At 38.8% G+C, this 26,535-nt stretch overlaps 1 protein-coding gene across 1 annotated transcript; it reads left to right on the top strand.

Moving 5' to 3' along the window:
- Window positions 1-334: 334 nt before the first annotated feature.
- MRPL39 (mitochondrial ribosomal protein L39) lies at window positions 335-10,732 on the top strand (the record flags this gene model as incomplete). Its single annotated transcript, XM_010087328.1, has 9 exons — window positions 335-541; window positions 877-1,016; window positions 1,482-1,581; window positions 2,903-2,970; window positions 4,291-4,403; window positions 6,957-7,022; window positions 8,232-8,385; window positions 9,306-9,353; window positions 10,617-10,732. Coding segments are annotated over 9 exons (983 nt in total), but the record flags the coding sequence as incomplete, so codon positions are not given.
- Between the last annotated feature and the right edge of the window lie 15,803 nt (window positions 10,733-26,535).

Raw genomic sequence — 26,535 nt, 5'->3', positions numbered from 1 at the left:
TGCTGGGCTGAGGAGGCCGCTGTGGGCGCGGGCCGTGGTGAGCGGGCGCGGTGGGCAGGGGCACTTGGGATGCCTGAGGGAAGGGCCTTTGCAGCCAGAGAACGTCCTTAAGCTGTCGGTGCTTGAGAGTTTTCTGTTGCGACTTGACGTAAACGTAGCAGGGACCGAGGGCGGACCGGCAGCGAGAGCTGCTGAAGTGCTCACTTTGTGCATAGTGAGACAGACACATGGATGGGCAGTGCAGGGGCATGTCTTGCTTTCTTTAGATACCAACATCTTATAAGGAGGCTTTGAAAACTCCGTATTGCTTATTTTAGATCATTCCTTTTACCAGGGTTCGTCTCCACACCAGCTGTTTCTCGGCTGACATCAGATGAAGTGATCCAGATGCGTAATGAGCTCTTCACCAAAGAGAAAGAGAGGCAGCTGTCTATTTATCCACGAATTGAGAAAATCGAAGTGAAATACACTGGGAAATCACACCCTGGCACTGTGTTTGTAATGAACAAAGCTTTGTCTACTCCATACAACTGTGCCATGCGTAAGTGAATGGACTCTTAAACTAACATTGTGCCACTGATGATGAAAATTGTGCTGCCAGTTGAAGTATTTGTCATCTCAGTTTGAATTGTTAGTATTATTGACATTTTAATGACCAAGATAATAGACTATTTAGAAAATCAGTGTTTGTTAAGCTTGAAATACATTTGTACTAAAATACACCAGCAGAAACGGAGTCAATTTTTGGAGGCTCTGTTAACAGCTCATCCTTCCAAGTCATACTTTCAGTTTTTTTGTTACAAATGCAGGGGTCTAAACTGCTGACTCTGAGGAATATGGTTAATAAATGTTTAATACTTCTTTTATTTTCTTTAGACTTAAGTGAATGGCATTGCAAGAAATCAGTTTTAGCTCTTGTGGATGGTGAAGTCTGGGATATGTATAGACCCTTGACCAAATCATGTGAAATTCAGTTCCTCACTTTCAAAGATGAAGATCCTGAGGAAGTAAACAAGGTAAGTCTCTGTCTTATCCAATTGTAGTTGACCCTAATTATGACCACTTAAGTCTGTATGTCCCTTTCCATTCCATGTCTGTCTGCTTTCTTGAAATTTGTTGTAAAAGTTCAGATATCTGGTTGGCGCATCATGGTTATCATTAGCTGGACCAGGGTGTGGGCTCGGTGATGTGTCGGCATCCATTTCAACCTATATTGTTGTATTGTTCTATGGTTTCAGATTTAAATATGTCCAGGCTTGCATTTTAAGTACAGTTTTGATTTTTTTTAATTGATTCTATATGGAGAATCATCTCCAAATAGAAGTTTAAATAGTGAAGAAAGTAATGCTTGAATTGACAGCTATGTTTGCGTGTCATTCAGTTAAATGTTGTTGTTCTTTTGAAATAAATAGCTGATGTTCATCTGGTATGGGTTGTTAGCTTCTAGGTAATAAATATATGTTTTGAAATTCTTTTTACAGGCCTATTGGCGTTCCTGTGCTATGATCATGGCATGTGTGTTAAAGCGGGCATTCAAGGATGAGTACTCAGTGACTCTGATTAAAGCTCCAGAAGTGCCAGGTGATATATGTATTTTATATTGATTGTTTTGTCTTTTGCTGCATCTTAAGCGAGTGTCTAATAGTGTTACCAAAAAAACAGAGGCTCCTTTAAAACCAGAGGCTCCTTTTCCAGTGATTGAAGGTACTTAGTGTCGATAGGCATATTATATGCTGTAGTTACAGCCTTTAATTTATAGTACTGACACTGATAATAGTTTTGTTATCAAAGTACAGAAAATTGGTCTGTGTGGCAACTGTATTTCAGACCACTTAGGATTTCGTAGGTTGAGTTAGTAACTTAAGAACGTAACCTTTTTACTGTGAAGGTACATGGGTAAGGTATTTCGAAGATGTGATGTGTTTCTATCAAATTTGCTCTTTTGACTACATAACCTTGTGAGCACTTTGAGTTACTAAAAATTACGATGTATACATGAGGGAGATTATTGAAGTACAAACAGGGTTTGTAACAGATTTTGCTCGTCTGTGACCTGATTTAAGATTTACAGAAGTGAGAAAATGCACAAGAAAGAAGGTTATTTAAATAACAAAGCCTCCATAATTGTGCATTTGCTATATGAGAAGGCTGGTTGCTGGTCATGTGGAGTCCTCCTACAATGGATTATCTTTTTAACAATTTCAGCATTTGTCTTGCTTCGTAAATGTAGAGTGGATATTTCAGTTCTACCAGGATTAGGAAGAATTTTGCATGTACTAAGCTATATCATTATGTCATATGTATAGAAATAGTGTGAGCTTACTGGGTTCATAAGGTTGATTTCTAAGATAGCAGTAACTGAATAAATAAACACAAAGAGTGTCCTAATGACTGCCCCAGAAATTTGTGTTACCTTTATCAGAAACTTGTGTCATACTTGTGTCATGGATAAACGTTTTACTTCGGCTGAAATATTGTCTGATTTCTCTGTGTAATAAATTCGTCTTTACATTTCAATAGTGCAAATTTACTTTTAGTGCATGATGCATACAAGGGAAAAATGTGAAATGTTTTCAGAGTTTTTTTCTTTTTTTCTTTCAATGTTAGATGCAGTTTTGGGAGGCAGTATAATTTTTTTTTAACGTGGTTGTCTTATACTGACATTACATTAAAACTAATTTCAAATGGCTTTCACACTCAGCAAAAGGAAGTTAAAATGATACATGTTAAAACTGCCATTTGACTGTATAATCACAGCTGAAAATTTATATTTTATGATGGATTTCTTGAGGTCATTGTGTTTTTTTTTCTCATTCATTTTGATATAAGAATATATTAAGACAATGAAATGCATATTTTGTTAAAAACATGAATATTTTTCTCTTTGGAATTGGAATTGCAGTGATCTGTGGAGCTTTCTGTTATGATGTAATGTTGGACAACAGACTCAATGACTGGAAGCCGAGAAAGGTAAGCACAATAATTTCTTGCCCAAAAAGTTATGCTTGCTTGTTCAACGGTGGTTCTTTAATGGGGGAGAGTGGGCAGTGATTTTTTTTCTTTTTGTTGAGTGTATCTACACTAGTATTTTTTAGGTCAGGAGTACTCTTTGGAAACTAATCTCTCTGCATTTACAACATACTGGCTCTCATTGCAGAGTGCTCTCAGAGCACACAGTCTGGGTTTCTTTCAGGTGAAGTTAAACCTTGAGCTGTCCTTCAGATGCTTACAGGTTTTAGGTCTGTGGGGCTAGAATAAGTTCTAGTCTGGAATACTATTCTAAAACCAGATGATGTGGCTAGTAGGATCCCAGGGCCATCTTTGTTACTCTGCAGATCTCCTACTCAGCTGCTCTTGCCTGGTAATGTAGATGCAACCACAGTCTTTGTGTGACTAGAGCCCACTGAAAATAAAAGTGTGTGTAATATGCGTATTTTCACGTAGTGGTTTACAGCATGATCAGTTTATTGTTGTAAAAAAGAACTGTGAGCACCTTCAGCTGAAGCTCTCCTTAATAGCTTGCTTACATTTCATGATCTTCAGTAAATCTAATAATCTAAAACCTCTGAGTCTTGTGACCTTTTGGTAGCTGGTGTGATCACAAATCTTTTACTCATTTGGTGCCTATTCTTGTTTTCATGCCCAAATATCAGCAGAGGTGTGTATGGCTAACAAAGCAATATTGGTACAATGCAGAGTTTTTCTTCAGTATTATCTTGTAGTTAAAGTAATGTAGTTTGAAATATTTTATATGTGACATTATAAATGTAATTTCTCGTAATAACAATTTGTTATTTATCAATATATCTGAGTATGCAGAGGTTTGGATTCTGGACCAAGGGGATCAATTTCTATTTATTAATTATTTGGTGCTTTTTTTCCCTTTGATTCCATCACAATAGAGGTCATTTATAGGTGGAGTCATGACTCTGGCAAACAAGATACACAGATGAATATTTAACAGTAGCAAGACTGTATGTGAATATATCATGTTGGAAAACCTGAGAAGTGTAACTCCAATTAATATATATTGTTTCTGATGGCAAAATGTCTGTTGATTTGACTGGGCATTGAATCAGTCCATTTAAACGGTGATGATCTGTAGCAATCTGTTGCTGATGAAATAGTAAGAGTTACAATCCTACAGCAATATTCTTATATTTAGGGTTTGTAGTAGATGACCAATTTTGACTAATATTTGACTAATATTTAGTGTTTCCTATGCTTTAATCTATTCACTACAGCTGTGAAAGAGTGGTGACAGTTTTGTATGTATCAACTGTTTTTTAGGACAGCTTCCGTTCTCTTACAAGGGATGCCGGAATGCTAATTCATAAAGACCTGCCATTTGAAACACTGAATGTTGAAGCAAAAGTAGCACGTGAAATGTTTCAGCATAACAAGTAAGTCTCTGAATCTGCCTTGCTTTTAAAAAGGCAGTTAGAAATTCATTTAAATCTCTGCTTTGCTTTATAAATTAAAATAAAATGTGACCGGTGAGCTAAGACGGTACTTCTCCCACTACTCGGAATGAACACGCCTCCATTCTCTTTGTCGCTTTACCTTGTTTCATTTTTAGTGTTCTCTCCACCGTCCAGCACCAGGCACCTTTGCTGAATGTAATTTTGTGACAAATGGAAAGACTGTAGACTTCACAGTTTAGTAGTGAGCTTCAAGTTTTCACTACTTTTAAACTGAAGCTCTGGTGGTTAGACTTGGTGTGCTAGTTACTCTCGGCCTTTGCTGAGAGGCTTCCATATTCAAAGAAATGTAGATTTTTCATATTTTGGTATCTTCAAATAGAGACTTGATGAAATGCAGTTTTTGAGCTCTGCAGGGGGAAAATGGGTAAAATACTCTGGACTGTGCTATAAAAGAAGGCTTGTTCAAAACTCTCCAGTCATCTTTGCTGAAAAAAAAACACTTAGTATTTTGTGGAAAAAAATTCTCTGGTCCACAGCTTTTTGGCCATTGGAGAGAGGTGGGGGGAAATGATAATTTATCATTTTGTGAACCAAAATAAAATTATGCTAAAGCTAAAGTTGCAAAAATAACTAGTTTTTTAGCTTAATAGTGAGGGTTATGTTATCGTGACATACAGACTAGCATCTCTTCGCTATGTTGGCTGGCAAGAGCTTACAGCAGGTGGGAGCTGACTTTTGATAGTAGCTTTAGGCGTTGTGTGTGTGTATTTGTGTACAAAGAGCAGAGAACACTTTGCTATCTTGCAGATGACCAGCTGTTGAGGACCATACGTGGCATAAAATCAATTTAGGTGATATGATAGTGTCTTCTAGTCTAGTGACTTGAAAAAAACTCTTATTTTTATTTGAAGTAGTAGGTTCATTTTATTTTTGTTCATAAAATTCTGCTGTAAGAGTTTGGCCCTCCTGTAACATATACATAGAATAGGATAGACTGGAATAGACCATTTCAGTTGGAAGGGACCTACAACGACCATCTAGTCCAAATGGACCACTTCAGGGCTGACGAAAAGGTACAGCAAATTAAGGGTGTTATCTGAATGCCTCTTAAACACAGACAGGCTGGCGGCATTGACCGCCTCTCTAGGAAGCCTGTTGTAGTATCTGACCACCCTCTTGGTAAAGAAATGTTTCCTAATGTTGTCTAAACCCCTGATGCAGCTTTGAACCATTCCCATGCATCCTATCACGGGATCCCAGAGAGAACAGATCAGCACCTCCCTCTCCACTTTCCCTCCTCAGGAAGCTGTAGAGAGCAATGGGGTAACCCCTCAGCCTCCTTCTCTCCACACTAGACAAACCCAGAGTCCTCAGCCAGTCCTCACAGGACGTGCCTTCCAGCCCCTTTCCCAGCTTTTTTGCCGTCCTCTGGATGCATTCAGGGACCTTTACATCCCTCTTAAATTGTGGGGCCCAGAGCTGCACACAGTACTTGAGGTGTGGCTGCACCCTGACATTGAATACAGTAGGTTAATCACCTGTTTTGACTGTCATTTTGTGCTGTGTTTGGTGCACCCCAGAATGCAGTTTGTCTTCCGGGCTGCCAGGGCACCCTGCTTGACTCATAGTGAGCCTGTTGTCAACCAGCACCCCCAGATCCCTTTCTGCAGGGTTGCTCTCCAACCGCTCCTCTCTTAATTTATACTTATGCCCATCATTAGTCTGTCCGAGGTGCAGAATCCAGCATTTCAGCTTGTTAAATATCATCCCACTAATCATACTCCAATGCTCCAATCAATCCAGATCTCTCTGCAAGGCCTCCTGTCCCTCAAGAGAGTCAACAGCACCTCCCTGTTTGGTATCATCAGCAAACTTGCTAGTGATGCATTCAACTTCTTCATCCAGATCATTATATTATTGAACAGGACTGGCCCTAGAACTGAATCCTGAGGAACACCGCTGGTGACCAGTTGCCAGCCCAGTCAGGTTTTAACCCTGACAACTGCAACCCTTTGAGGGCTGCTGTTCAGCCAGTTCTTCACCCAGTGCTCCATGAACCTGCTCATCCCACAGTTGTACAACTTGTCCAGAAGGATGCTGTGAGGACAGTATCAAAAGCCTTACTAAAATCCAGAAAAACTACATCCACTGCCTTCCCTTCATCCACTGGGCAGGTGACCTTATTGTTGAAGGAGATGAAATTAGTTAAACAGGACTTTCCCTTTGTGAACCCATGTTGACTGTGCCTGATGACTGCATTATTCTTTAAATGCCTTTCAGTAGTACTTAGTATAATCTCCATATTTTTTCCAGGAACTGAGATTAGACTGACAGGTCTCTATGATGTGCTTTATAAAACATGCCAATACGTGTTGCCATATAAAATTTAGAATTTAAACATGTGTCAAAGCTCACATAAATATAAGCATGATTTTTAAGAATGCTCCTTAAACTGATCTCTGACGTTTTCTTATAAGAACTAGGTGTTAAAGGTGAAGATTTTTTAATTTTTTTTTTTTTTGTCTTGTTCAGGTACAAAATGGAGATGATAGAACGAAAAGCTTCTCAGAATACGGAAGGAATTGTGACATTACATAGGTGAGCAAAACTGAACTCTCATTCTGTAATGATTCACTGAAAGATTTTATTATATTGCAAGTACTCTGTGCAAGTGAGAAGAGTTACTTGTGATGGTTTTGGATTTAGAAATCACTTGTATTCATTGCTGTCTTAAGTTGTTGTTTGGGTGGGTTTTTTTTGTATACAACCATTGTTTTGTGATACTTAACACTTGGTGGATCTCACTACATTTCTATTTCTTGTTATGTTAAAGGTGGTAAGTACCAGAGAAGTCTTACTGCTTTAAATACTTTTACTTAAAATCTACATAAATTTCTAGAACTTGACAGGTTAAACAGAATACAAACCAAATACTTGTTTGAAAAGAAGGGTTAGCATTGTATAGCGGATTTTTCTTCCGAACTTGTCAAGATCTTCCTAACTGGCAAGCTACTGCCTTGTAGTGGTGGAGATGAGAATGAAGCTGGTTCCTGGGATACAGTGTAAGATGTAAAGTTCTTAGGCTGGAGGCAGGAAGCTTGTGTTGTGTCTCAGGCATATAAAATAATTTGTTACTTGCTTAGGCTAGTGTAGGGCATTCAGTTTTCTAGATGTCTAAATTGTTCTGCATTTGATTTTGGAGTCCACATCTCCCTAAAGAAACAGATGTCTTTGCAATAATGGTTCTTGAAATTTTATAATGATGTGTCTCTTCTCTCGTTCCTCCCACTCTCTAGTTTGCTCAGTAAGAGGGAAAATGGGCTCACCTATTGATTTCTGGGAGCAGTTTGTTCTGAGTGTTCTGCTGTACATCTTTTTGTCTCTCACTTTTCTTAGTTGATTTGCAGTTTTCCAAGACCTGAAAGAGAAATACCTGTGCAGGTTGTAAATGCTGTATCGTGGAAAATCTGTGATCCTGGAGACAAATCTTTTCCTGGTGAAATACAGAGTTATCTCACTTTTAAAGCCAACATAGCTTCAAATTTTGTTAAACCTAGGATTCTGTTTCTAGACCTGAGGTTTAAATTTCATAAGTGCATTTTAGGAGATTCTGTGACCTGTACTTCTGCTTCAGGAAACCAAGAAATGCTGAACTGGGGATTTATTTAGAGCTGGTGTGGGATTTGTGTGTATTTTCTTTCATCTGTTCTGTAGATAGGAATTTGCTAATCAAAAATAAAAATGAACAGGCTTGCACTTCTCTCCGAATATATTTGACAACATAGGGTTTTTTTTCGCTCCCATCAGATTTGGTGACTTTGTAGATGTTAGTGAAGGCCCTCATATTCCAAGGACAAGTTTCTGTTTCCAGTATGAGATAACGGCAGCCCATAATCTTCAGACTAACCAATCTGAATTGATAAGGAGGTTCCAGGGTGTGTCCCTGCCAATCCATTTGAAGGTAACGAATCCATTTGGTACAGGTTTTCCTTCTTTAAGTTGGGACTTTAGGCTTGCTTTCCAATCTTTATTATATTCTGTGCTGGTAACCAAATGTAATTCAGAGGTGAGAACAATAGCAGAAAGGGAAGGCCCATAATGATGACTCTGTTGGGTATTTGGGGTTCCTTTTTGTGGAACTATTGTGTATGTGAAACCAGAACTAGAAAGGTTTGCATCAGAGGGCCCTTGATGTTATTTTTCAGTACTGAGAGTGTTGTTTTGGTTGTGCGATTTCTGCATGGATATTTCATTCACCTTGCCTTAGTTGTGCATGCTGGTCTTCTGAAATTGAGACTGCTGATAGTGTTTATTCAGATTCAGGAAAAAGCAGAGCTTTGGGTTCATACTTGTGATAAAAGATACAATTTCAGAGTCTTTTATGACACCAAAGTAAAACTTAACAACAACATCAAAAAAAGTCCTAGCACTGATCAGTCTTAAAAAAAGGCTTTGCTGAACTATAGGTGGAAGGAGGAGTCTTTCTTCCCATTCCTGTTGACTTCTGTGATTTTGACCTGTGGTCTAGCACATGTGCTATTTTCTCAGTTGGGGAAGTTTTCAAGGGACAAGTGAGCACTGAGTTCCTCACCTTGTCTGTGTGTAACCTTCCTCATCATAAGATTTTAATTCCCGTTTTTGCCCATTACCCCCTCAATGATTCCACACAATGAATGGATGTGGTCAGCAGACATTTATTCAAGTCCCCCAAAGGAATATGGGCAGATTGAACACCGAAGTAATAAGCTGTAATGTCTGAATTAGGGATTGTTATGGTTTTGTGCCATCATTTCTATACATTTGTCAGAATCTATTCTATGAGAAGGTTGGTTTGGGTTTTTTTTGGCCTCCAGTAACATCATTTAATGACATTTAATACAGGCTCACCACACCGTGTGGCACAAACTGCTGGAAAGATCGAAGAGGCTGGTAAGTCTCATTAGTGGTGAAGGACAGCTTACCAAATATAAGGATATTCTGTGATAGAGTAGAATTTGAATGATTAAGGATGGATAATATATTCAAGAACATATCTTTAGGAATGGAAATATTTACAGGTGAAGAAAAATTGGGTGCACAGGAAATCAAACTGCTGTGTAGTAGAGGACGTACTAGTATTGTTTCTGAAGTCTGGTTATTTAAATGCATTGTACCATTTAAAAAAAATTCCTACACTATTAAATTGATGTAATTTGTACTATTAAAAAAAACCCAAAACAACCTGGAGCAAATTATACCAGACTTGCCATCTATGGCTCTCAAACTGTCGGCTTCTGAGAATCCCACATGCTTTTTTGTGATAATCTCTCTAAGCTGTTGTTAATTATCACTTGAAACTTTATTAGTATTTTTCAAATTTATCTCTAGAATTAATGTTGGTATGATGTGTGTAAAATCGAAAATAATTTTTTTCCTGTTTTAATTATGAACATGAAATAAGAAAACTAAATATTGGAATAATGTATTTACTTTACCTAGATTTTAGGTAATAACAAGTTTTCTGCCACAGGTTTGAGAAAACACATGTAAACATGTTACTTAAAAGTAAATGCAGCGATAAAATCTAATACCGCTGGGTGAATGTAGATGGAAATTACTTGAGATAAATGTGAATGTGAAGACTGCATAAATACATTAGTTTGAGTATTTTTTGCCTGTTTAAAACCTATGTGGAAAATAAGAGTTTCTGGCAAACATTCTTCTGTTGAACAAACAGTGTTTCAAAGTTGAAATGTACTTAATCTAAGAGAAGCTTTACAATGACTGAATAAATGAAAAAGGCGAGTTTTTAAGATAAGTGGAACTATAAAATACCATAAGCTGCATATAGCCAGAGACTATCAAAACATGCTTAAACATAGGAAATATCCATAAGAATTAAACAAGCAGATGTTTTGGCGCATTCAGATCAAATATTTTACTTATCTGTGTGGCAAGAGGGAGGAAGAAAAATATGCTCTATGTCTACTGAAACTTCTTAGCCAAGAATCTGTTCAGAGCCCAACCTGTGATATTTTTCTGTGAAATTAGTTTGAAGATGCTTGTCATTCAGGTGGTTTAATTTTGGAGACAATAATTTTTTTCGTAGGCTGTCTTTTCTTGTTACAGTGACAGTATGAGGGGGAGGATTTCTGGGATCAAGGAGAAGTAGATAATTTAAAAAAATATAACAAAATTGATGCGTTTCTACAGGTCACTGAAGAAAAGTACTTGGAAGCAGCAGCAGGACATCATGAGGCAAAATATGGAACTGAAGAAGGAAAAACTGTATCAATTTAAATTAACTTTAACCTCTAAATGTACATAATAAAATGTGTATTTTTACATGACTTGTGTGATGTATAAAAATGTCTTGGGTAATTAATTTGAATTTTTGGTCCTAAATCATGGATAGATACAAAACCATTATCAGACATTTCAGTCCACTTCAAAAATTTCCCTTTAAAAAGGTGGAGGGGGGAAGATAATGTTTTATTTGCTATAACCTGTCTTGCAAGTTACCCTTGTCCTTATCTCGACAATGATTGTATGCATCTGTATGTTGTCCTCTGTGATTAGAACATTTTGGCCTATAGACTGTAGTTGAATTGGCAGCTGGAAGGCCATCCCTTTTATCTTGATATAATTTCAAGACCCCTTGTTTGGTCTTCCATGAAGAAAGTATTTCTTTCTAATTTCTGACCTAATCTGGTTTTTGCTGGAGAACTTCCTGATGAAATTCCATTGAGTTCTTTGCCTACTGCAATAGAAAGTTGAGGCAAATAGTACATTACAAAAAAAAAAAAGGAAAAAAGAAAAAAAAAACCTTTCAGAAACCCATAAAGAGTTACCAAAGATAATTATTTTACTCATTTTGATTTTCTGTCAGAATTGGAATTAGATGCTCTATTGTGTTTCTGGTCCAAAAGACTCCATTCAGTAGACCACTGTGTAATTGCCATTGCTTTACTAATACAAAAACAGCAGAATGTAAAAGCTGAAAAGTTCTTTGAGTTTAGTTTCTGCAGTTAAAGATCATTTTCCAGAACAGTACCAGGAACGTAGTCTATTACTTGCATCCCCAGTGTAGTAAGATTTATTATGCATTTTCATTCTTTGATGTTTAAATATGGTGACTTCAATTAAATCTCACAAGGGGTTTTTGTTAGATGATGTTTTCTGACATTTTGTATTTTCATCCCTAGCTGAATAGAGCTGTTCTCATTATACCAGAAGAGATATTTGTTACTATTTGAAATGCAAATATTTTTGCTGAATTTTATCCAAATTACTATTTTTACCATTAACTGCATCACTTGCTTTCTCATCAACTGACACTATAGTTTTGTAAGAGCAGGGTAGCAGTTGAGTAAAATACATTTAGGTAAGGAAATCTTAACTAGCTTAATGGAACTAAATAATAAGTATGTAAATGTTGAATGTGTCAGAGCACAGGAGAAATGCAAGTGGTAAAAGTAGTTTTTGGTGAAATTGCAGAATTCTGCTTAAGGTATGTATTAAAATATGTTTGCTCCTATGCATTTCTGTGCTTATTGCAATCCTTAGGTAGTCAAATTTACTGGCATACAATGAAGTTTGGAGTCCTTCAGTATGATAACAGGCTATGACCTCTGGTTTAATTTCCTGTTAAATGCACAACACATCTTTAAAGCATAGCCCATGCCTTTTCAGGCTACTTGAAAAAGAATTTTTTTTTCCTCTTTATTAATGTTGAAGAGGACTTTTTATAATGGTATCAGATGCTTATTTTTTAAAATAAGATTCTTGGTTCAAGGTTTCCCTTAAAAGTGCACTCACACATTCTATATATTTTCTTAAGACTATAAATGATCTTTGTGTGGAAATTCAAGTATCTGTGTTTCTTTTAAACCTAACCTTCCAGAGTGTACTTTGGCTTTGGACCTGTTCCTCTGGTGTTACTGAAAAGCAGGCATTGGTTTCTGTCTTGAGGAACACAAAATTTGCTGGTGTTTTTGTAGATACCTGCATTCTCTGGTTAACCCAAGACCACAGTGGGAACTGCTCTGGGTGGCCTGGTTTAAATCTAAACCAGTTACTTCACCAACCCACGCGGTCTCCTGATGTCTGCCCTGTATTTGGGAATCCAGTTTAGAATTCCTCCTGGATTCCACCACCTGCAGAGGAAGGTGAGAGTGGTCCTTCCCTTTAGGAAATGTTCTAACAGGAATTTAATGGTGCTTGTTTTGTTTTGTTTTGTTTTGTTGTTGTTGTAGCGCTCAGTGTAAGAAACAATTTGAAAGGCATATAGCTGTGCTGAAAAATCTGGAAAGGGAATTTCCCTTTCCTGACCTTTACTATGACAAGTGGGTGCAGGAGAACCCGCGGAGCTTGTACCACTAGGTGGGAGCAGTGGTGTGGGGAGGAGAGGTGCTGCCTTACTGTCGGGAGAGAAGCAAGAGGGTTGCCCTACGGGGACATGGGTGAAACCCCGTGGAAGGGACTTCTGCAAGTGCAGAACTATGTTACGAAAACAGGGTTGTTGAGGGCTGCTGGCTGAAGTTTACACGAGATTAAACTTCCCCTCTTTCCCCAGAGGTCTGTGTATAAAGGTGGAAGCTCAAACTTCTGCAGAACGTGGTGCTTGCTCACATCTTGGCTTATGTGGGCTCCGGAAGGCAGGTCTTCCTTTGGGAGAGATGGATCTGGAGGACATCTTTGAAAAGCACTAGATTCTTGCAAAAGACAGTAGCAGTTAAGAGACTATTGGGTAGTGTCCACTTTTTTCTTACCAGCAGTGTGGGGGTGACAGCACTTTCCAAATAAGTTAGAGATGTAGATTGGATTTTCTATTCTGCCAGAGAGGGATTCAGAGCCACACTTGCATGGGGAAACATCTTCGGAGGATTAATCATAAGGTTTTCTGAATACTCCTTACCCAACCTGTATGAAGTGATGCCACTACTAGAAAAAAAGTCGTTAACATTTCTTGGATGGGAGAGGTGCTATGTTGGACCTTGTTCTCACCAACAAGGAAAGGCTGGTGGAAACGTGAAGCTCAAGGGCAGCCTGGGCTTCAGTTACCATGAAATGGCAAAGTTCAAAATCCTTAGGGATTAGCGAGGAGAGCACACAGCAAACTGACTACCCTGGACTTCAGGAGAGCAGACTTCGGGTTCTTCAGGGATCTGCTTGTTAGTGTACCGAGGGATAAAGCCTTGCAGGGAAGCGGGGCCAGGAAAGCTGGTTAAGGATCACCTACTCCAAGCTCAGGAGTGATGCATCCCAACAAAGACAAAGTCAGGCAAAAATGCCAGGAGGCCTGCATGGATAAACAGGGAGCTCCTGGACAAACTCAAACGAAAAAAGGAAGCCTGAAGCAAGGACAGGTGGCCTAGGGGGAATACAGTGAAATTATCTGAGCAGCCAGGGATCAGGTTAGGAAATGTAAAGCCCTAATAGAATTAAATCTGTCTAGGGACATGAAGGCAAACAAGAAAATTCTCTATAAGTACATTGGTGATAAAAGGAAGACAAGGGAAAATGTGGGTCCTCTCCAGCAGGAAATGGGACACCTGGTTATCTCAGATATGGAGAATGCTGCGGTACACAACGACTTCTTTGCCTCAGTCTTCACTGACAAGTGCTGAAGCCACACCAGCCAAGTCACAGCAGGAAAAGGCAGGGTCTGGGAGAATGAAGAACCGCCCACTGTAGGAGAAGATTAGGTTTGAGACCATCTAAGGCACCCGAAGGTGCACAAGTCCATGGGACCTGATGAAATGGATTTGCAGGTCCTAAGTAAACTGGGAGATGCAGTTGGTAAGCCACTATTCATCGTATTCGAGAAGTCCTGGCAGTTGGGAAGTTCCTACTGACTGGAAAAGGGGAAACATAGCCCCCATTTTTAAAAAGGGAAAAAAGGAAGACCTGGAAAAGTATAGGCCAGTCAGTCTCATCTCTGTGCAAGATCATGGAGCAGATCCTCCTGGAAGCTATGCTAAGGCAGATGGAAAATAAGGAGGTGATTGGTGACAGCCAACATGGCTTCACTAAGGGCAAATCATGCTTGACAAACTTCGTTGCCTTCTGTGGTGGGGTTACAGTGTTGATGCATAAGGGAGGAGCAACAGACATCATCTACCTGGATTTGTGCAAAGCGTTTGACACGGTCCTGCATGACATCCTTGTTTCTATATTGAAGAGATGGATTTGACAGTAGGACCACCCACTGGATAAGGAGTTGGCTGGATGGTCACACTCAAAGAGTTGTGGTCAATGGCTCAACGTCCAAGTGGAGAATTGTGACAAGTGATGTTCCGCAGGGGTCGGTAGTGGGACCAGTGTTGTTTTGTGGATGCCCCATCCCTGGAGGTGTTCAAGGCCAGGCTGGATGAGGCTTTGAGCAACCTGGTCTAGTGGGAGCAACCTGGTCCCCGCAACCACCCATGGCAGGGGGTTGGAACTCAACGATCTTTAAGGTCCCTTCCAACCCAAACCTTTCTGTGATTCTATGATTCTAAGTTCCCCAAGGCCAAGCGCAAGGTCCTGCATGTGGGTTGGGGAAATCCCAAGCACAAATACTGGCTGGGAGGAAAATGGATTGAGAGCATCCCTGAGGAGAAGGACTTGGGGGTGTTGGTAGATGAAAAGCTGAACATGAGCCAGCAGTGTGCACTTGCAGCCCAGAAAGCCAACCGTGTTCTGGGCTGCATCAACAGCAGCGTGACCAGCAGGTTGAGAGAGGTGATTCTCTCCCTCTACTCCGCTCTCATAAGACCCCACCTGGAGGGTCTGGGGGCCCCAACATGGGAAGGGCATAGACCTGTTGGAGCGAGTCCAGATGAGGGCCACAAAGGTGGTCAGAGGGCTGGAGCACCTCCCATACAAGGACAGGCTGAGACAGTTGGGGTTGTTCAGCCTGGAGAAGGCTCTGGGGAGACCTTAGAGCAGCCTTCCAGTACTTACAGGGGGCCTACAAGAGCGATGGGAAGGCACTCTTTATCAGGGAGTGTAGTGATAGGACGAGGGGTAATGGTTTTAAGCTGAGAGTAGATTTAGATTCGATATTAGGAGGAAATATTTTACGGTGAGGGTGGTGAGACACTGGAACAGGTTGCCCACGGAAGTTGTGGATGCCCCATCCCTGGAGGTGTTCAAGGCGAGGCTGGATGGGGTTTTGAGCAACCTAGGTGTCCCTGCCTATGGCAGAGGGGTTGGAACTCGGTGATCTTTAAGGTCCCTTCCAACCCAAACGGTTCTATGATTCTATGAGCATGAGAACAAATAGAAACAGCGCTCAGTGCTCGTGGCAGCCATGGAGTGACAGGGAGATCTGCTTCTTGAGCTCAGGGCCATTTCTGTAATTTACAATTTCTATATTTTTGGAAATAGCCAAAAGAGACCACCATAGGTTGGTTCAAAAAGACATAGGAAAGTAGATACTTTTATTTCTCTATTCCAGAGGTTACAGGGATTAGGGGAGGGTAGATGGCCAAAAGAGGCTGCAAGATTAAGCAAAGTCCCCTCCTTAACTATTTCTCCTTTTTCTTAAGTTCCTTTTCAGGTTTAAAGAGGCATTTTTTACTGTATTCATCCAGTAAAAAAAGTGCAGAGCTTTTAAGGTAAGGAAGAATGTAGGAAGACACCATACTGCTAAACACAGATGGTGGAGAAAGGGGAGGGCAGGGTGATTTGGGCCAACATACATAAACAGAAGGTGACACTGGCCAGATTCTGATAAGGAATAAATAAGGAATATATTTTTTTTTTTTTATGATGGAGGTGGTGAGAGACTGGAACAGGTTGCCCAGAGAAGTTGAGTATCCCAACCCAGCAACTGTTCAAGGGCAGGTTGGATGGGGCTTTGAGCAACCTGATATAGTGAAAGATGGCTCTGCCCAAGTCCTGGTGTGTGGATTAGATGGTCTTCAAAGGTGTCTTCCAACCCAAACTATTCTATAATTCTATGATCACAGGGAAAAAGGCAGGAACTGAAGCTTGCTTTCTTGTTGCACATCTCACTACTAGCTCTATGGCTTCTCACATTCAAGTTGTTCCTCTTCTACTTCTTGTTTGAAAGAGAGTTGAAACTTTTCCAAATTGCAGAAATTTTACTGAGCTTATGACTCTTGAGCCTTCTCTTTTATTTATTGGGTTTAACCAAAAAGGAAACTGTACCAAGATTGAAGCTACATAGTGTCTTGAGGTGGCAGTAGCAAGATTGAGCTGAGTCAGTTCCAACTTTGTATACACATTATCTGACCAAGCAAAATAGTTTTTCCAAAGAAATATTCTGTAATCCATGTTATCATGGATTTTGGAGATAGAAAAGGCAATTATAATCTAGTCTGACTTCCTTCATAATAGAAGGAATTAAGTGTCAAGACACTATTTTTTTCTTACCAAGGAAGTGAAACTCTTCCCTAGGAAATTAAACACATGCAAGTGATGAAAACGCTCAATCATCAGTAGATGTTGAGTCCTTTTATGACAGCAGCCAAAATGAGCTTCTCTTTCTATTTTAACCTCTGTCAAGAAATAATCTCTTACTGCTGTTTGGTAACTTATCTAATGCTATGTCTCTCAGTTTATCACAGTACTTTGCTGTATTTGAAGCCAGTGAACTTATTAGTGTAGCTACATTTATTTTATTAGTTTTTTAAGGTGTCCAGGCATAGGATCTCAATATCATAGAGGAGTTTGACGGGAAGAGTTGGCAGTGGAGATTTTTTGAAGAACACCAACCATCTGAAAATGGTAATGCTATCATGCTGTGGTCTTTTACAAGATTTAACCCCAGTCATGGACAGCATTAACATTTTTTCAGAGTAAAAAGAAAACCTATTCTTTTAATATCTGCTATTATAACATCTACAACTGAATATGCCTGCTTTTCTGGGGAATCAGCTATGCAGAAAAAATACATATAAGTGGTCTAATGACCATATTTATGTCTGCTATTTTTTCTTGAGTTTGCAGGTCACTCAACTTGCATTTTAAAGAGAGAAAATGTAGCAGAACATACATTTGATTTTTATAGCATGACTATGAATCACAAGTGGTGAGTGGCAAGACCCATTTTTGTCCTTAATGTACCTTCTATTTGCATGTGTCTATATGGGACAGAAATAGGAAGTCCAGGCTGGGGAGTGGAAAGGTGGGGTGGAGTAAGGAAGTCACAGCTGGTCACTGTTTCAGTACTGTGTCATTTAAAAGCACTGAGGATGGTACTGTACACCAGGTAACGCTGCTCTGATGTTAATTAAAGCCTTTGAAGAAGAGAAAAAAATCTCTTAATGGTTGCAGGCTTGAGGTGCTGTGTGGTAAATGAGACTTATTCAAATGCAATGAGGAACCAAGGAAAGGATCATGTTAACATCTTTCTTTTGTGAGCACAATTGACATAATAAATGTAATCACTTAATTAATACTTCACTTTAATCTATACATCCCACGGGGGAATTTAAATTGTGGAGACAAGCTCAACAGCATCTCTAGCTTTCTGCATTTCACAGCAATCTTAGCTTTAAAATTTGCTATGTCAGTCATGCAGCTGGGTGCTCTGTAAGTACTGCGACCGCATCAGGGCAGTGCCGGGCTTGCTGCCAGTTACTGGGAACAGCATCATGGAGAAGACAAGCAGCAGTGACCTGTGAGCCTGGGACTTCCCTGCGCCTAGGGGCTTGGGGACAACCTTGGCTTCAGTAAGAGAACTGATACTGCCAAACCTTGCCTCAAATGGAGAGGGAAATCCGACTGTGCTTCACTGTTTCACCCTAGTGCCAAGAAAGGGGAATTTCTATTTACTTTCCTCCTCTCTTTTGCCACAATTTCCTCCCCACTTTCAAAGATATTTGAAATGCAAAATGCAAAATGAATAGGAATATGCTTTTCTTTAACAAAATGTCCTTCACCACATTGCGAACCACCTCTCAGAGCTATGGCTCTGACTTTGGAAGGGATGAAGCTGTATTTTGCTTTTTGATGGCTATGGCCCCTGGCTGTATGCATCCCTGGGGGAGCCACTGAAATTACAGCTTGGTTTGGAAAATATTTATGCCCTGTAGCAGTTCTGTCTGAGTGGAAAAATCACATTCAGAGAGCCTGTTCTTATGTGAGACTGTTTTATATGTGAGACCATTGATTCATAAGTGTCTGCGGTCTCGAGGTGTTCTGTAATCATTCCTCGTGCTGGGGGTTCACAATCAAAACACTGTGAACAGAGAAGGGTATACGTATCGATACAGCACAAACATTAACCTTATTTCTTAATTAATGGTGAGTACTTTGAGATTTTTTTTCCTCCCTTCTTCTCCCCTATAAAATTAATGTTCCATAACTAAACTATGAATTAAGTAGATTTAATCAGAGCAAAAGACAGATTTTTAAAGACTGGCCCTGTCACTCAGTTTTTGTGACTGTGACTATTCAGTATCTATTTTGACCTTCCACAAAATAAATATAACAATGCTTTCCTATTTCTCTGAAGTTTCCTGAGACTTCTTCTAAAAGTTTGTAATGCACTGGTATCCCTAAAGTAAAATAAATATATTTTCATTTTCATCTAATGACCCATTGGCCCATTTCTTCTAATGAACTTGAGAATAAAATCTCAGAGAAACATTTTCTGTCAGTTTTTCTCTCACATATAATAAACTCCTATAGAAATGAATAGAGTGCTCAGTTATATAGGCCAAAAGTTTAATTCATCATTTTTCTTTCCTAAATAAAATGAAGAAATGAAATATTTGTGTGGGAAGCAAAGCCAGAAGAACTGAAAAGCAATAAAACAAAATGAAAAACAGGTTGTTCTACTCAAAATGTTACACATTCTACATCCTAGTAAGGACTTATTGATACACAAAGCTGCTTTTTTCCCTACTTTTTCCAGTGACTCTAAACCTAGCAAACATTCTAGCAAGCATGCCTCTATGCAGAACAACTTGTCTTTTTACATGTAGAATGGAGGTTTTCCCAGCATAGGACTGACTGATTCATGATTTCTGTTCTCCTCCCACAGCAGCAGTTTGTTCCGTGTGAATTCTGGTAAGAGGCATGATACAGTGTTAATGCTAATATGTAGGAGTCAGTCAGAGGTAAAAACCCCTATCACGATTAGCATTAACAACATACAGCCTACAGAAGAACTCCAGAGACTGGAGTATGAGACACAAAGAACTGAAACCATAGTTTTTTTCCCCTTGATATACCTAAAAAAAAAAAAAAAGACAGAAAGGCATATAAAAAAATCATGTCAGAGAAAGGACAGACATCAGAGGAAAAAGGATTGTAGTTAAATACACAGGAACCATCTGCTGTACATTTAAAAACAGTCAAACGTGCAATTGTTTTAGCTACTTTTATAAGAGAACTAGAGTACATTCACTATTCTTCTCTGAAGGACTTCCATCATTCTGCTTATTGAATTTTTTTTGTGCTGCTTTACTTGCATAGAGAAGAAGGAATACAGATTGTAGCACGATTTTGCTTGATTTTGTATCCCTTTAGATATCAGTTAATGAAAACTTCTAATATCAGCCAAGTTCCTCAAAATGTTAAGAATCCAAGATAAACAAAAGCAAAAATGAGTAGGGTTTATTTTTTTCTTAAATAAGACAAAATGCCTATCCAGAGAGCTGACTGTTTAACAGGATGTAAGAAACAGAGCTAAGAAATAATCATAGTTTTATGAGTATGCAGGGTTTGTGATTATTCCGTTGGATTCTGGAATAAATGAGCACTGAGCAGAGAGAAAACCTGTTAGACAGATGTGGCTGGTCTAGGATCCATACACAGGGCTCCTACACCCTTGTTCCAGTAGGCTAGAATAAGATTAATTATTATAATTATCTGTTGAACAGTACATTTTTTGCTAATTACTTCTTAATATTAACCAGTTACTGATGCTTTGACCATAAAATCAAAGTGCTGAATATTTTTTTTTGCAAAAAAAAAATTTTTTTTTTTTTTTTTTTTTTTTTTTTTTTTTTTTTTACTTCTTTCAGCCTATTATGAGCTCTCTCCTGAAAACTAAGAAGGAAAACACAGTTTTAGAAATCAGTAATTCTACAAAATATTTCAAAAATCTGCAAAGAAATCACATAATGAATTAGAAATGCACTCAGTAGAAGAAAGGTTAGAGAATCCTCATTATATAGCCAATTATCTGAAATTTGTTTACAATTTTCAGTTACTTACATTGGTAATAAGGATGGAATAGATGAGACAGTCATTCCAAGCAGGTTTACAAAGGCCTAAGCAATGCCCGGTTAGTTCTCTGCTAGGTATGTCTTGATTGAAATATATTGTCCTTTCTCCATCCTTCTGAAGTAAGGTAACGGTTCCTGGGCAGAGCTCAGAAATGGTTGTATCTTGTTTGCTTTCTGTTTGGTCTCCCAGTAACTGCTTTTTACTTTTACTGTTGTTTAAGAAACAAGTAACAAGAAAAACAGTATGGGAAACGAGACAATATATATAAGACGCAATTTTGGAGATAATTTTTGTATGTAAATTTAAAGAAACTTACGTACTTTTATAACTTCCCTACTCTTACTAACACATGTTTTAAGAGGAAGTTAAAATGTCATAGTAAGACTGTGATCTAATTTAGAGATTTTAGGGAAATTACCTTTCACTTTGTGCCACTCTAAACGAAACCAGCCAAGTACATGGTTGTGATATGTAAGTGGCAAACAAAAATTCCAAGATGAATATAAAATTTTGGTAGGCAGAAAAAAGTGGTTTAGAAATTTCCAAACCTCAAATTTAAAATGATGATTCAGAGCTCTGTTGAGTGTTCAGGCTAAACTCCTACTGAAGTCAGACACTGAGACCTGTGGTGTCACATTTGCATTTGTGGGCAATGAAGTGAACAGTTTCTAAACCTGTACATGAATACTCCTAAATGTCGTGTGTGTATATGTGGTATGTGTGTGGAGGGTGAGGGGTGCAGTTCAGGGGAGGAGGATGAGAAATGCAAGTTAAGATGTTAGTTTCCTCTATTTGTTTTTAGAAAGAAAGCAAACAAATTAATTCTGTCAATAGAAGGTTATTGTCTTATCAGAATTTATTGTGGATTGAACCAGCTTTGAGCAGGGATTTGGATTTCAGAGATCCCTTCCAACCTAAATTATTCTCTGATTCAGTTATTTTATTTCAATGTCTCTAAGTCCCTGACTCCTTATTCACTTGCTGTCACCCAGTGGGCATACATTTTTATGAAAAGCTTGATGCAAAACATCTGTTCCTCTTGTGGGAACACTAAATTTGCCTTCATTAAGCTTTGGATAAGGATCACACTAGGCAGTTGGAGAAAAGCTTTGCTAAAAGAAGCTTCTGTCACCTCCAAGTCTGTTGCCCCAAGAATATTTGTAGAAGATGTTTGTAAATTTGCACTCTTTTAAATGTATTCCAGGTTGCTATTCTTTATACCATGCTTCCCAAACCTAATTCTTTCATATCTTTCTAGGGTTTGCCAGAAACTCCTATGGGTTTTGCTAAAAAAGAGAATATTTTTATCTGTGGTTTGCAGCAGCCATTTGTGGTTGATGGTGCTTTCCTCTTCAGTCTCCCTTCTCCTGCGTTCAGTCTTGAAGAAGGGATGTTTTTGAAATGGATCACTTGAATAGGTCTAATAGTTGTTTCTCTAAAGAAGCTGAATGAGTGCTGTACTTGCATGAGCTTACTTCCAGTATTACTGTTGAGCAGTAAGGGAAGCGAGAGACTTCAGGCAGCGTTTGGTCTCTGCAGCTTTACTCCAGAGCCAGCCCTTCTAGGCAAAAGTGGGTAAGTGGGTAGCCATAACGACAGGCAAGCCTTTGTTTTTGGTGCTTTTCTACTCCCGTGATCTTGGATTTATGTAATGAAACAGTTTTTCCTAGACTGGCACCCTGGTGTTTTAATTTTGGGTTTAAAAGCTGCATAGCATCTCCAATGCTGCAAACTGTTTTGCTTCTGTGTGCTAAGGGCAGAAAAAAGAAACATGCTTTATCAGGAAGTGGTGAGAAATGACATATGTTTCCTCTTGCTGAACCTTTCTTAACAGCCTTTTGTACAGTTGTCAGGTTTCCATTACATGAACAAATACATATATTGCTGCCTGTCTCTCACACAGCTCTAAAAATCTGGTCTTGCCATCAATGGAAATAATGACCATCTACTCATGCTTAAATATAATAAAATAAAATCCCCTATTATTTCCCTTGCAACATTAAAAAAGAAAAAGCTCATAAGATGTGTGGTGTGATTTCCCTCTTCCTCTTTCCAGCACTCTCTCTTTCTTCAGTTATTAACATCAGAATAACACATTTATTCTTCCTATCTTATCTACTCATCTCGGGTCATCAGGTCCCAACCACTCATCTGCTTTTCTGTTCCTTCATCAGTTGTAGCGACCTCAGAAAGGTGTGTGTTTTAATTTCATTTTCAAACTTCATATCTGTTTTCATTGGCTCTACAGAAGCTGACCATATCAGAATGGATCTTTAGGCTAGATGCTCTACGCTTTGATTATTTTATCCCTGTTTGACAGTCAGACATACAGGAAAATGTTGTCCCACCTTGCCCTTTTGTGGCTCTTCTTTCTTGGTTCTCCTCCCACCTCTGTGACTACAGACCAGTCTTTGTATTTTTAGCCTTCATTTAATCATTGACTGCCTGTTCTGAGATGTCCCTCTGGACTTCTAACTAGTGACATTTGACTTAAGACATATAAACTGCAACACGTAGTTTTTCCTCCAGTGTCACCTCTGCTTCAGTTATTCTCCATTCGCATTCAATTCTTACGACCACCTTTTCTGTCGATACCATACAAAAGTGACCTATTCCACCAGCCATGTTCCTCACTGTAATTCATGTGCTTGGAACAGGCTTCCTGGAGGTGATCGATGCCCTCAGCCTGTCAGTATTAAAGAGACATCTGGACAATGCTCTTCATAACATGCTTTAACTTTCGGTCAGCCTTGAAGTGGTCAGGCAGTTGGACTAGAAGGTCATTGTAGGTCCCTTCCAACTGAAAAGGTCTATTCTAGACTAGTTTTCCTCATACTTCTTTATAGACCACCCTCCTTCAGACAAACATTTTTTCTCCACAGTTCCTTTCTCCTATTTCAAATATCTCCTAAAGGTCAACTTCTGCTCTGACAGCTTCAAGAAGTCTGCCAGTGCTTTCTGAAGAGCCTGTGAGGCAGTTGGGATAAACTGAGAGGCTGGATGACTTAGGTTGAACTATAAGCAATAAAAACAACAGTAAAATTAGTAAACACTGACAAGATTTTATCTGTTCTTGTATAACACATATGCACATGTACTTAATTTTTCTCTTTGTGATTTCCTCAGTATGTGACAATGTTTATCTTCATTTCTGTTGCAATATTAATGCAACTCATTGAGATCTTAGAGACCTATGTCATTACTGAAAAAAAAATGTTGACTAGCAAGTTTACACATTACAGTCATTTTACTTTGCAATCTGTCTTCCAAAATGTGTGAGAATGTACATCATATTCATAGCTCTTTTTGTATTTCATATATTTTAAAAAAATCTATGAGCTATCGAGGCATTTAAAAAGTCTGCTCAAGTGTAGGTAGCTCATTGTCTTTTAACCTAGGATTTTCTTTGGTCAGTGAAATATCAATGGTTAATCAGTTCCTCCATATCATAGTCTATATTCAGATTCCCTTCAGAAGGAGTACGACAAGTACAGTTCAAACTACTTAGTTTAAGTATGACAAGTGCTCATTTCCCCACCTGTACGTTTGTACATCATTTTACAGTGCCTCAGGGGTCTGAGTGGACTTACACCAGTCCACTGATGGACTAGAAGCTTCCAGCTTGTTAGTCTAGTTATATGATTATTTGCCAGTTTTGCCTCTCTAGTCCAAATTACCAAATTCTTATTTACTATTGGTCAACTAGACAGGATTCTTTGTCATGAACCTGTAGTAAAACTCAACCTTCTGTCTTTGAATTGGTAGCAAGAGGACATGCCAGCTTTGATACTACTTCCCAATATAAATTTTTTATGACCACATGCAGATTAGGAAAGTAATTCCAACTCTGCAATATTTGGTAGCCAATTTAGAAAAGACAAAAGGTGTTGTCCAAACAGCAGAAAAAATCTAGAACTTTGCCTTTTGGGGAGGCTCATCTGAAGCTTCTTAGGGTTGTGCAATCACCTCTGTTAGAGAGCCCCTTTTCAGTGGAAGGGTGTGAGGGAGAAAAGGCAATTCACCAAGGCGAGAGATCTGCAGCACTCGTGCACATGAGTATGTACACTCACAGTCATGTTGGAGGAATCCGACTGGGATAGATCCCAAGCCTGATGGTTTGAAGTTAAAGAACAGAGGCTTACACTGACCACAGTAGGCTTTGAAACAGACCTGGTGAGGCCCAGTCTTTTATTTCCATTTACCTGCTTATAAATGAGACATAGCTCACAAGCACAATGTCAGATTACCCATTGAAAATAAATTAAAGGCCTGATTCTGGAAGAAAAAACTTGAAGGATCTTCAGGGTCTTGAAAGAGGTGTGCCAGCAAGCAGACTGTGTGGATAGCTTTGTAGGGGACATGAGGTGAGACTCACATCACCCGAATGCATCTATAGAAAAATTAGGTTTCAGTCTATGCTGTCTATCTGCGTATCTTCCCTTAACATTCACCAGACAGAAGGAGAAGTGGGCACTAGCCAAAGGGTAATGTGCTTCACCTATTTTATATCTTTCTTAGAATGTTGCAAATTGCCCTCTGGAGATGCCTATTTCCTTTTATTTGTCAAAACTAAAATTTTGTATAGTATATGACAGTGGCTTTTGAACTTGTCTTCCTCTGCAGTCATGAAAAAAATCCTTCTTGTAAAAAATAAGAACAAAGTGAAATGTACCAGTTTCAGAGATGTTTTTACCCTTGAATATCAGAAATCTAGCTTTGAAAAAGAATGAAGGTTAATATAATTAGCACATTCTATAATTCTTTTAATCACCTACAAAAGGCCATTACACATAAGCAGTACACCAGACATTCACTTTCAGGTACCCTATTCACATTTTCAGGAGGATTTAAAGTCCTCTGTTCTCCTCTAATTCCTCAGAAAGTAAAGCTATTCTATTTAAAACACTTAGAAAAATATTTAACTCAAATCTCTTACTTAAGGTACTGGAAGACCTCTGAAGATGTGTATGTGGATAGAAGCAGGTTTTCTCTGCTGTATCTCTGTTTCACTTTGTGGATCAGGTCTCTGGATTTTTTTTTTTTTCTAAATACTATATTTCAGCTATTTTGCTCGTTGCTTTGTAAATTAAAAATCACCATATTAAAAATCTAATAAAATAAATGATTAATTTTAGATATTGGCTGCCAAATTTAAGTTCAGAGAAAATTTTTATGACCAGATTAAACCTTAGATTTTTCACCAGGCAGTATCAGTGCTGAGCATGGAGCTCCTGTTTTGTCAGTATGGACATATATTTCAAGAAAGTTATGAAATGTTCTTATAAGGGCATTTTAAATATCTTCATTTTAAAGAGAATTAAACCAAACCATAACTAAATAATGCAAGTGTAATGGGTATACTTTAAAAAAGGCATTTCTCTGTTGCTTATTTATGAAATGATGACCAGATCTTGCCCCATGTCCAAAACTATTTGTATGGCCAAAATTAAGTAAGTCAAGCTGTCTGTACTGTTACTTTTCCCCACCTTGCTATGTCTCTATCAAGCGCTAGGCAAGAGAATAGCTGCAGATTAGTCATAAATGTCTTCCAAATAGATAACTGAAACACTGTAGAAATTATATTCCATATTGTATTGTCTTCTAAACTATTCATCTCAAAACAAAAAAAAAAGGAGGAGCACAGGAGCTAAAAAGCAGCGTGCATCCCCCATATCCTCTTAGTTGTCTGCAAACACCTTTCTCCTGTGTGCTGTCCCATCAGTTATGTGAGGTGTAGCCACCTACAAAAGTGAATCCAAAGACAGCAGGGGGACTGGGTTTGTATTCACTCGAGACTAGTTGGCCATGTGTGGTTCTGGATGGCTGAAGGCATGTTTCCATAAGGGTGCCTGCCTGAGTGTTTCTGCATGTGTGCAAATGTTTGAAGTTCAGCCTCTCTGACTCTTCTAAACCCTGCCCTAGGGCCCCTTCCCTTGGCCTG

The sequence above is a fragment of the Pterocles gutturalis genome, unplaced genomic scaffold (genome assembly GCF_000699245.1).
Source record: "Pterocles gutturalis isolate BGI_N339 unplaced genomic scaffold, ASM69924v1 scaffold4261, whole genome shotgun sequence".
Lineage (NCBI taxonomy): Eukaryota > Metazoa > Chordata > Aves > Pterocliformes > Pteroclidae > Pterocles > Pterocles gutturalis.
The sequence above is the reverse complement of the archived record's forward strand: the minus strand, read 5'-3'. Positions and strand labels throughout refer to the sequence as shown.